This window comes from Podarcis filfolensis, assembly GCF_964270895.1.
Source record: "Podarcis filfolensis genome assembly, chromosome: 13".
Taxonomy (NCBI): Eukaryota; Metazoa; Chordata; class Lepidosauria; order Squamata; family Lacertidae; genus Podarcis; species Podarcis filfolensis.
Window position 1 is genome coordinate 18,508,018 of NC_139615.1, and position 12,245 is coordinate 18,520,262.

The 12,245-nt window shown below is 46.3% G+C and overlaps 1 protein-coding gene across 5 annotated transcripts in view; it reads left to right on the forward strand.

Annotated features, from left to right (window-relative positions):
- LOC310746476 (immunoglobulin superfamily member 1-like) overlaps nt 1-12,245 on the forward strand; it is a 52,251-nt gene that overhangs the window by 5,412 nt on the left and 34,594 nt on the right. For 3 of the 5 annotated variants that reach the window (XM_083580226.1, XM_083580225.1, XM_083580229.1), the window contains 2 exons: nt 9,202-9,504; nt 10,554-10,844. In XM_083580226.1, the coding sequence (XP_083436352.1) occupies nt 9,202-9,504; nt 10,554-10,844 (594 nt within the window). Of the gene's footprint in view, nt 1-5,836; nt 7,245-7,372; nt 7,409-8,283; nt 8,578-8,679; nt 8,989-9,201; nt 9,505-10,553; nt 10,845-12,245 lie in introns of those variants that run through there. The other 2 variants (XM_083580228.1, XM_083580227.1) reach the window with 2 other exon arrangements.

Consider the following 12,245-nt stretch of genomic DNA (forward strand, 5'->3'; position numbering starts at 1 on the left):
GTCTGGTTAGCAGGAAGCGAGTATAGATTTTTCTGATGATTGATAATAAACTGATATTACGATAGTTTCCTGGGTCCTCTGGTGGTCCTTTTTTATATATAGGAATTATGATGGACTCCTTCCATGATCTAGGTATCTGGCCCATGGCATTAATTGCATCAAAGATTTTTGCAAGAATTTTGGCCCACCATGCTGGGTGTTGTTTAATAGCTTCCGCCGGGATCAGATCGGGCCCTGGGGCTTTATAAGTTTTCAGTTTAGCAATTAAATCAACTATTTCCTCCGGGTCAGTATCTGGCCATATGGGCAAGTGACATGAAAGAGTATCAGAATGAATGTTAGAGATAACTGTCTGGGAGAAATATTTTCTTAGAAATTGTTCCCATGTCGGGGCTGGTATAACCGTCAATGGGTATTTCCTCGATCTTTTGTTGATTAAATTCCAAAAACCACGAGAGCTGCGAAGCTTAGAGGCAGCAATCAGCGCTTGCCAACGTCTTAGCTGCCATTCATGCTTGGCTGACTTCTGTGCCTGTTTGTAAGCAGTTTTGGCCTGCAAGTACTCTGGGGGAAGAGTTTCAGCTCCAGAAGATTTATATCTGTTGTAGATACAACAGAGAGAGAGTCTAGCTTGCTTACATTTGGAATCAAACCAAGGTGCACCGAACCTGGGTTGATCTCAGTTAACCAGGTGAGTCGGCATCGTAAAGAAGCTAGTTAAATCTACAGAGAGGTGGGAGAACCACTCCAATATCCTATTTGGTTCAGACAACTCCGCCACTGAAACAATAAGGGGTTCGGAGATATTCCTCTGGAAGAATTTTGCGTATTTTTGGGCCTGTTTCATAGACCATTTAATGCTTCTTACTTGAGCTGCGGCATTTAAACCTACATGAATTGGGTGTGAACTGCTAACCGGGTGCCAGTCAAGCGTTAGCTTGGCCGCTAGAGGTAGGTGGTCACTGGATTGTACATTGTCTACTTTAAAATAAAAGAAGTTTGAGAATAGGTCTTCTGAAACTAGAAGGTAGTCTAGGACACTATTTGATGTTGTGCGCCCCTCCTTTCTTCTAATTCTCACTCTCTGTGCATGAGCTCTAGGGATTATGGCTGTCAAAGCCAAATACCACCCTAGGCGACCTTGAGCCACATTACAAGGAAAGGAGGAACTGGGTGTTTGGGTTTACATCAGCAACCGGTTACTAGAGGCAAGATCAGAAATGAAGACGATTGCATCTGAGGTGAGGTTCATGGGAGATGGAGGTACATGGAGATAGCAGGAAGCCCATCTCAATATTCACTTAAGGTAAAGGTAAAGGGACCCCTGACCATTAGGTCCAGTCATGACCGACTCTGAGGTTGCGGCACTCATCTCGCTTTATTGGCCGAGGGAGCCGGCGTACAGCTTCCGGGTCATGTGGCCAGCATGACTAAGCCACTTCTAGTGAACCAGAGCAGCGCACAGAAATGCTGTATACCTTCCCGCAGAAGCGGTACCTATTTATCTACCTGCATTTTGACGTGCTTTCGAAATGCTAGGTTGGCAGGAGCAGGGACTGAGCAATGGGAGCTCACCCCGTTGCGGGGATTCAAACCACCAACCTTCTGATCAGCAAGTCCTAGGCTCTGTGGTTTAACCCACAGCGCCACCCGTGTCCCTTACTTGGGGCATATATGGGAATGTGATATGGCTTTCTGCACTTGTGTCATGTAATCATTGGCCGGAAGGATATGCATGGCCCTGGAAAAAAATGAGATCCATGTTTCTGTATGTCTAGGGAATGAAGGAACCGATACCATTTGACTGAAAGATGTTTGAACTATAAAGATGTGTAAAAGTACATTCTTGAATAAGGCAGATGGGAGGCAGGTGCTGGAGTGGTAACTTGTAGAACTTAAGGAGGAAGCTGAAAGGTCAGGTGATGACCTTTTCTTAGACATATGGCAGTATGAAAGAACTGCTTCCCCACAGAATCCAGGGCCAGCCCTACTGTTAGGCAGAGTAAATCAGCTGCCTGGCCTGAGACAGAAGATGCAGTGGGAGAGAAGTGTTGGAGGACAGAGTTGGGTGTCATACCACCTCCCACAGTGCAAGCACTGCATAACCTAGAGACGCTGGTGAGTTTTAGTACATGGAGTGGGAGGGAGGAATGGCACCCCCTTGTCCCTCACCTCAGGCAGAAAAATAGCTTGGGCTGGCCCTGCATCCTGTTGGAGAATACGTGTGATTTAATCAACCATGATGCTGGGACCAGACATGTGGATCATTCCAACTTCAAAACAGGTGCTCTCCTTTCTGGCATGGCAGCAGTTACCCCACCCAATTTGCCGTGCTCACGGGATTACTTCATCTGCACATATATTCCCAGTGTAGAGGAAATTCTCTCTCCCTCTCTCTCTCTCTCTCTCTCTGTGTGTGTGTGTGTGAGAGAGAGAGAGAGAGAGAGAGAGAGATGGGTGGCATACACACCATTTAAAGCACATGACTCATTCAAAAGAATCCAGAGAACTGTGGTTTGGTAAAGATGCTGGGAATCATACGTCAGCAGCAGAGCAGCCCATAGGGGAGATGCAGGTGTTACAAGAACTACTGAGGGAAAAACTGGACAATGCTGAGACTGCGTACAAGAAAAGTGCTGATGAGCTTAAACAACAGGGGGAGGAGATCAAAGTTGGGGATAAGGTGTGGTTGTCGACAAAGGACTTGCCAACGAAGGGGAGGTGCAGGAAGTTAGAGGCGAGGCGGTTGCGGCCCTTTGAAGTGGTAGAGCAGATAAACCCGGTATCATTCAAACTCAAATTGCCAGCCTCAATGAAGATATATCCTGTATTCCAATAATTCATTTTGCAATCTTTCCTCACCCCACTTCACCCCACTGTCTTGTCATTAATCTTCAATCTTAGGAGGTTGGGAGTCAATCTATGGGAAGCTTTATTGTCCAGTTTCCTCTTAGTGACTGCATGGTTGGCTCAGTTCTGCCCCACCCTCAAAACAGCCTGCTTTAGGAACCTTCTCTGGCAAAAGTTTTGCTTCCACAACATTTTCCATGGTTGCAGAGGAGGCCAGTGGACAGGGATGTCTGTTCGATCCAAACCCATCCATGAGATCAAGGATTAGGATAGCAGTCTTAGCTGTGCAAAATAGGAATGCATGTCTTGCATATATTATACAGTGGTACCTCTGGTTACGAACTTAATTCGTTCCGGAGGTCTGTTCTTAACCCGAAACTGTTCTTAACCTGAGCTACCTCTTTACCTAATGGGGTCTCCCACTGCTGCCGTGCCGCTCCCGCTCGATTTCTGTTCTCATCCAGAGGTAAAGTTCTTAACCCGAGGTACTACTTCCGGGTTAGTGGAGTCTGTAAGCCGAAGTGTTGTAACCCGAGGTGTTTGTAACCCGAGGTACCACTGTATATGATTTGCCTAACTCTTACTGCATTTTTTTTGGTCAAATTTCCATCAGAACATGGTACGTGTGCTGTTGATCCTTTTTTTACAATACGTATTATATGCTGTATGGGACTTCCTTTGTTGATATAGTCCCTTTTAAGGCTAGCTTGTGGGTCGTATGGGAGGTTGTTAGAAATTCTGGAATGTTGAGCTCAAATGCAGATGTTCCTCATTGAGGTCTCAAGACCAGTGCTGAATGTTGATCAAAGACCTGTGGTGGGAACAGGTGCTTATTCCTTTGGGATGGAGGGGGTGAGCACCATAATTAGCACTCTCTTAAATCTGGGTTGGGGCTGGTATGAGGGAGGTTTCATCCTGAAGGGATGATCAGTTCCTGTTCGGACCTTAGATCAAATTTTGCTTTCCTGCTCAGCCTGCTACGATTTGCGTGTTTTGTTTCAGCCAGCTAGATAAGATAGTTTTGTTATTTTCTTGGCTTCTGAGCAGTCCTAAACTGTGTAATCATGTGAAGTTTTTGCTTTTAACAAAGTCTTGTTTTTAAAAATAAAGTTTTTTTTAATGAGAGCTGACTTTAGCTCAAGTTACTGGACCTCCCAGCTGACCCCCAGGCAGTGCTGAACCTGACCTTCTGCTCTCTTCAGCCAGGGCCACCCAACCAATCCATTGGTCAATGAAATTTCAAGCCCACATTATGGACCAGTAATTCTGAACAGAACACCCAGCAAATGACCAATCATAAATTGACCACTTTTGGATGCTCCTGCAGTGACATAAAAAACTGAAATGCAACATGTGTACCTGCCATCTTATTAGTGGAGCTGTCAGTTGGTCCACTGCTTGCAGACTTAGTATGCTTTGCATCATCTTTCTGGTTCTAGTCTGGTTTTAGGCAAGTGGAGTAGATTAGAAGACTGCTTCCATTGGCAGGTAGATCCAGCAGGCTGTTCTTATGTTCTTAGAAATCAGAAGTAAGTCCCACTGAACTCAATGGGGCTAAGTATGCTGAGGGCCGCAGCCTTGAGACCATCTCCCTCCTCACCCTGCCTTCATCACAACCACCAATTGAGTAGTAACTCTTCTCTGTCTCACTCTGCAGCAAACACTTTTACATCCATGGAGATCAACATCCACCTGGGCGTTGCTGGCTTGGTCCTGCTTTCCTTGGTGCTGATCGTGGCTGAGTTCATGTGCAGCAGCCAAGGCTGAGAAGTTCTGACTTGACTCAGTTCCACAAGTCAAGACCCTTCCTTGAGGCATCAAAGACAAGCAAAGCCACAGGAATCCCATAGAGACTGGTTTCATTTCTTGTTCATCTGAAGGCCAAATTTCTATTCTGTGATAACACCAAGAAACCTTTTTGGAAGCGCCTGGGGTGGGACGAGAATACTAGAGGCTTCTGTTTCTGTGCTTTTTTTTTTTGAGCTTTTTAAAAAAGTTTGGACAGGGCCGTCTTAAGCATATCCGGCAGCCTGGTGCAAAGATCCTTGCAGCAGTGCCCTCCGCCCCGTTTCCCAGAGTTGTCAACCTCCTTTTTTTAGGGAGGGAAGACCAGCAGCAGCAGAGGGAGCCTCTTGGGAAGGGACGGCGCTGCCTGTGACGCACCCAGCTTTGCCGGGCTGAAGGAGGAGGGCAACAGTTGGGGGGGGGCAGCTTCTCCGGCAGGGAAGAGGCGGAGGCTGGATGAGGCACCTCCCAGCTCAGCTGGCTGCTTCGGGCTGCGGTGGCCACGGCAGGCGGAGGCTCTGGGTGCTGCGCTTGCATGGTGGAGGCGGGTGAGGGCAGCGAGCGGGCCGGGGGAGCCAGCCCTATGGAGATCCGTGGTGCCTGATGCCCAGCTTGAAGATGAAGACGGCTAGCAGGAGGGGTGCCGTGCGTTCCTGCACCTCACCCCGTTAGGCGAGCGAGCGGGCCTGCACCGAGCGAGCAAGGGTGCGTGCACTCCTCTCGCCGAGCATCGGCTCGGTTTCTTCCCTTTTCACCTTCTGGCACTCTGCAGAATTCGGCGCCTGCAGGCTAAAAGGGAAAAAACCTGAGCCAACGCTCGGCAGGAGCAGTACATGAAACCCTCGCTCACTCAGGGCTTTTGTTCAGCGTTCCCCGGACTCTCGCCTGGCACCCTCCAAAACTTGGCACCCTGGCACCCCACACCACCAGCATCTATGGGTAAGACGGCCCTGAGTTTGGAACACTTAACTTACTCTTCAGCTAAGCCCTTCTCAGAGAAAACCCATTGAAATAACTAAGCGAATGATGTGTATTGACTCTGTAACTTATGATTTTATTCCTTGTCTGGGTGTTTTGCTTTGTTTTTTTATTATCTCTTATGGTAATTGTATCAAATGAAAAACAGTAAAAAGCATACCTGTCCATCAAACACAAATGTGACTGTGAATTAATTGCTTTTCTCTTGCTTTGAACTGTGATTGGGCAGGAGTAGCAAACTCCGAAATGCCCACCCTCAGTGAGAAAGCAGCTCCTGAAATCCAGCAGCAAAAATGAGAGGATTTTCGGGGTATGGGGTCAGAAGACTGTTGTGTGGAGCCAGCATGGAAGAATGCTAGTGCATATCCCCTGAAGGAAAGGAAATGAAATATCCCTAGTTTAATTGGCAAAGGCAAGAGACAAAGTGTTGTTGTTGTTTTTTGGTCATAAACAGTTTTTCGTGTAGCTGGTGTATGTGACCATGTGGAAGGGTGTACAGGGAGAAGGAGTGCCCTTCCAGACGCCCTAGCGTGCCCCTGGGAGACTTGCTACACTTGCTGCCCCAATGGCAAAAACTAGTGAAGAAAGAAAAAAAGGGGATAGAAATTCCTCTGCTGTCCTGAATTTTGGGATGTAAACACCCTCCCCCCATTTTTTTAATCCATTCTAGAAATTGTGGGTGGGGAATACAAATGAATCTTTGGGTTACTGCAGGGTTATTTTAACAAAATGCAAACCGTGCCCCCCTAGTAAGAAGCACGGGCAACAGACAAATATCTCACATTGTTGGAGAAGTGCTCAGATCCAGGCATGGCTTCCTCACGCCTTTCACAAGGACCAACCAACCACCGTTTCAATACAGTCTGTTCGGATGAGCTCCTCTAAGAGGGGGCAATAAAAAGATAGGATGAGAAACCTGGGAGGTGAAGAAACAAATCTGTCTTTAAACATTTCACACCCAACTGAGATCAGATTGATGAATGGGCCAAATACTGTATTTGGGGGCTGGTCGTTCCTCTGCAGTGGGGAGCCACCATAACTGCAGTCCCAATTCCTCTGTGAAGCTTAAATTTACAACTCACGACGTATCTGTGCATCTATACAGAGGGACACACCACCATGTCTCCTAATTGGTCCTTAAATGTCCTTTTTTGACCAAGAGGGTCCAAAGCATAGGCACAATATCTTTGGGGAGGAGGCAGTAAGTGACCAGAACTTGAATTTGCCATGATGTACAACTGGGCATACTAGATTTCTTTTGCCCCAACAATACTACTGAGATGCTCTCTCTCTCTGAGTACTACAAAAATTAAAAATAGGAGTTGTGTTCCACGCCAAACACTCAGTCCTTCACTTCCTCTGGTTTTGCAACCATCAGATAGATGCAAACTAATAAGGGAAGTGGTTGGTCAGGCAGCTGTGGAATGGAAGAAGGACAACAGCATTGGCCGATCAGAGAGGAGTCATTTGTTCTGAGGAAGAGCTGCATCACAGAACATTGCTGGGTTTCAGCGGCAACAGCCTCCAGCTGAGACCTTCACTCGGGAGACAGCAGAATTAGGAGCAAACAGAACAAACAGCTGGCTACAGAAGCCAAGCCATGAAATTCCCTTCCAGCATCATCTTTCTAGGTTGGTCTCCCTCCTTGGACAGCGGTGGGGTCAGAGTGTTTGCAAGAGCAGGCCTGGGAGATTGGAGGCCTGGCTTCCATTTCTGTTGCTCAGATATTTTGACTCTAAATGGATCCTCTCCTTTCCAGGGTGTTGGCTGACCAGGCAGTGGCAGATCTCCAGAGGTGAGTGTCAGCCAGCCGTGAGAATGGTGATAAAAAATAGGGGGTGAGAAGAATGGGAACTAAATGCCGTGGACTCCTCCAACCAGGACTACTTTTCTCATGGTAGACTTTCTCTGTCTCATATTCAAGGCTTTTTTTCCAGTCGGAACTCAGTTCCGGCACCTTTTAGGTGGGTGCAGTTTCCATTATCAGAGAACAAGGGAGGCTTTCGTGGTGATTTCTGGTACCTCTTTTTCTAGAAAAGTTGTACAGCTCATATTTATTTGTCTCTATACAGCCTGTCAAGGAAACCGTCCTCCCAGTTATCCACTTCAGTTTATTTCTCTTGGGTGCAAGGGCTGTTTAGACACAGGGATCCTTAGTCCTGCCCCTCCCACTGTAAACATCACCAGATACTAAGGGAGAATCTTCTCTTTCATTGCCTCCCGGGTGCATGAATCGCAACTGGCGCTGTCCTGCCTGTCTCCTGTGTCTTGGCTTATGCAGGAGAGTGAGCAAATAAAGGACCTCAGGTTCTGGACTCTTCCACCTCCTCTCCACCTCTCCACCCTGTCCTCCTCCAATGTCAACAGGGAAGGGGAAGTTAAAGAGCCCTCCCCCTCTCTCTGCTATCTCAGAAGTGAGTCATTGGTTGAAGGCTATATTGTTGGCCCTACAGCTGTTGCTCAGTTCAAAATATGATTCCTACTTCTTTAGAAAACAGCTTGGTGATGAGGAATAACGTTTATGTCAACATAACAGGTGAGAATTTTGTTCTATCCTTAGACCTATTCATGTGCAGGGCATCAGTTACATTGAAAGCAAGGCAGTTTCTTGTTTTAATCCCTAACCCTAATGTCCCCACTCCTTCAGGCAACAGTCAAATGCTACATGTGGTTGTCTGCAGAGAATCCACTGCGTGGACACACATGTAAGGACTCTGTGTGATTGCGACTGGTTGCATATGTCTAGGTGGGAATGTCTCTGCAGACAACCCCACGGAGCACATGGGTGCTGCATAACGACAGGAGGGGGCCATCCTGTGTCACCATTTGAGGCAAAATGGGAATGTGCCACTCCTTGCACACACCCCACTTCCGTTCCTGCCAGAATGCCCCCCCCCTTCTTGCCAAATGCGACAAGAGTCAGGCCGTTGCACATGGCATTGCCACTCATCTTCTCTGTCCCAGGTGAGCAGATATTCCAAGAGAAGGAGAAAACTTTCCTATTTTGTAGAGTGATACAGTTGCAGATGTTCCACCTTCCGAATATCAGCTCTCTCTCTTTCCCAGGGCAGCTTTATCGAAAGCCTTCCATCTCTGTGAGTCCCAGTCCTCTCGTCATCCCAGGGACACGATTCTACATCCACTGTAGAAATGAATATCGTAGAAATGAATACCATGAACAAGCAGCTTTCTATCTCTTCAAGGAAGGGACTTCAGGGCATTTGTTTTCTAGGACTGCCTCATTTAGTACTGTATTTCACATTCCTAATGCCAAGGAAACAGATGGAGGGATCTACCTGTGTTCATATTGCTTCAGTCAAGACCAAGTTCGAAAATGCTCAGATTCCAGCGACAGAGTTCACGTCAACATAACAGGTGAGGGCTCAGCTCCGTCTTGGTGTGCCAGTTTCACAAATGATACTAAAGTGCAGGTCGAATTTATTGCATCTTCAACCAGAAGGAAAAGATGCATCTTCTCTCTCATTCTCTTTCTATATTACATTCCTAGAAGATTGTAGTTCTGCCTTCTGCTGAATGTTGGAGTTGCACCAGCCCTTAAACATCCCTCTTCTTCTCTTTCCCATTCAGAGCATTTCTATCCCAAACCTTCCATCTCAGTGAGTTCACATGAAATAATTGCCCTGGGGGAAAATGCAACCATCCGCTGTAAGAGTGAAGAGAACCCAATGGCAGAAATCACTCTGCTGAGAGAAGATTCTTGGGGTAACCGTGAGATCCAGAAGATGGAACCAGGCAGTATTTTATTTCCCATTCTCAATGCTAAACGAAATGATGGAGGGATCTACTTTTGTACCTATTGCTTCCAATCAGACTTGGACTTCAATCAGCGATGTTCAAACTACAGTGACAGAGTATACATCAACATAACAGGTGAGATTCTGTCTTGGGTCGCATCCACACCAAAGACCCTTATACCACTTTAGCAGTCATGGCTTCCTCCATGCAGTTTGGGAACTGTAGTTTAACCAAAAGGTGAAAGTCTCTGTCAGAGAGTCCATTGCCAGCGTGATGAAGCAGTTGATGGTTCTGGCTAGGACTTGGCTCAAATCCCTATTCAGGTGTGAAACTCATTGGATGAGATTCAAGCACACTTTTGTTGTGAGGACAAAATGAGGTAAAGAACCATTATGCTGGCTTGAGTGTCTTGGGATATAGTTGAAAAAATAATGATTAAATAGCTAATTACATGTCTTAATATATCTTAATATACTGTTGAGAAGATGTATGTTTATATACCGCTTTATATTTTGAAAAGCAGAGGCACTCAGGTTCCTAGTCAATAATCCAAGTTAACATGTTTTTGTTAGGGTTGAAATGCATTATTTTGGAAGCTGCAGCTTAGGTAGATCTGCCTTTAAGTCTCTGTTAAATCAAATTTCTCATCTGCCTTTCCTTCATTCCACCACCTGAAAATGAAGGAGAAATTGTTAAATTTTTTGCCCGATTATATGGCATTGGCACATATTGGCTCAGGCCTCTGGTGAAGACCAATGGTTTGACTTAGTATAAAGCACATTTTCTTATGTGCTCTGCATTATTAGTTCCCCAGCTACTGGTTTTGATGGGGCAGGGATAATATTCAGGGAACTAGCATATCTCCCTTCCTGCCCTCTACTTCAGAGATTGTGATTCACCTTGCCCATACTTTCAAACATGTCTTTGCACCATCAAGGGGTAGAAAGATGGGGGGACGGGAGAGAGATGAAGCTGAAATAATTTGGAAGATAAAGTACTTGGATGCTACTCTCTTTGCACAGTATACCTGCACATTATATCCAATACATGTCTATTGAAGGTGATTTTGTGCATAGCAAAAAGGTCTTTTGATCTGATGCAAATTAGCAGGATGCATTAAATGCATCACAAGCAACATGTCTTAATCCTTTCTTGGCTGTTTTTTTTCTTTTTCCTAACACTAGATCCCTGGCTTTCTAAACCTTCCATCACTCTGACACCAACCCAGCAGATTTCTACCGGGATGAATGTCAGCATTGAGTGTCAGGGGGCAGAGAGTTATGTGACCTTCTCCTTGTTCAAATCAAACAACCTGATAGCATCACAGGAGGCAGAAGGGAACAGAAATGCAACCAAGTTCTTTTTCTCTGAAGTGAGGTTGGAGGATGGAGGGAACTACACCTGCCGATATTACCGCACAGGTGACTTCTTTCTTTGGTCAGAGTCAAGTGACCCCATGGAACTGGTTGTGACAGGTGAGGATCTTCCATAGTTCTTTCTCCCATCTTTCTTCTAACTCTCACTCTCTGTGCATGAGCTCTAGGGATTATGGCTGTCAAAGCCAAATACCACCCTAGGCGACCTTGAGCCACATTACAAGGAAAGGAGGAACTGGGCGTTTGGGTTTACATCAGCAACCGGTTACTAGAGGCAAGATCAGAAATGAAGACGATTGCATCTGAGGTGAGGTTCATGGGAGATGGAGGTACATGGAGATAGCAGGAAGCTCATCTCAATATTCACTTAAGGTAAAGGTAAAGGGACCCCTGACCATTAGGTCCAGTCGTGACCAACTCTGAGGTTGCATCCGAGGTGAGGTCCATGGGAGATGGAGGTACATGGAGATAGCAGGAAGCCCACCTCAATATTCACTTACTTGGGGCATATAAGGGAATGTGATATGGCTTTCTGCACTTGTGTCATGTAATCATTAGCTGGAAGGCTAATATCTTCGGTTGGCCCTGCATCCTGCTGGAGAATACGTGTGATTTAATCAACCATGATGCTGGGACCATACATGTGGATCATTCCAACTTCAAAACAGGTGCTCTCCTTTCTGGCATGGCAGCAATTACCCCAACCAATTTGCCGTACTCATCGGATTGCTTCATCTGCCCATATTCCCAGTGTAAAGGAAATTGTGTGTGTGTGTGTGAGAGAGAGAGAGAGAGAGAGAGAGGGAGAGAGAGAGAGAGATGGGCGGATGGATGACATACACACCATTTAAAGCACATGACTTATTCAAAAGAATCCACAGAACTGTGGTTTGATAAAGATGCTGGGAATCCTAACTCTGTAAGGAGTAGATTCTGTGAAAACCAAGGCATTCCTAGGATTATTTATGGGAAAGCATGGTGCTTTAAAAGTTCTTTAGCTTTGTGGTGTGCACAGCCAAAGACAGTGGGTGTCCATACTGTGCAGTAGATAGAAAGCTTTTGTCGTAAGAATGACCCCTGCAGAATCAGACCCAAGGCCCATCTGGTCCAGCATTCTCGTCTCAGAGTGGCCACCCAGAAGCTTATGGGAAGCCCACAAGCAGCTTAATGCATGCAATAGCCCTCTCGTGTGCATGAACTTCAGCAACAGATGTTCAGAGGTATACTGCCTGTGATGGTGGAGGTATAGAACATGCATGGCCACCATGACTAGTCCAAATGCCATCCTGAGTGACGTGGTCATGCAGGGGCTAATGGATGCATGTATGGGAACTGGGAGGTGGTCTTGTGGAGGTTCATTGATAGATCCAAAGGCCAATAAGAGGGTCATTCCTAATAGCCACTGGACATTGCACAATAAGCATTAGTAGCATTCTAACTGTCACCTGGTTTTACAGACAGATTTGCAGTCATCCTGTGGGCAAGCATTGCAGCTGGACT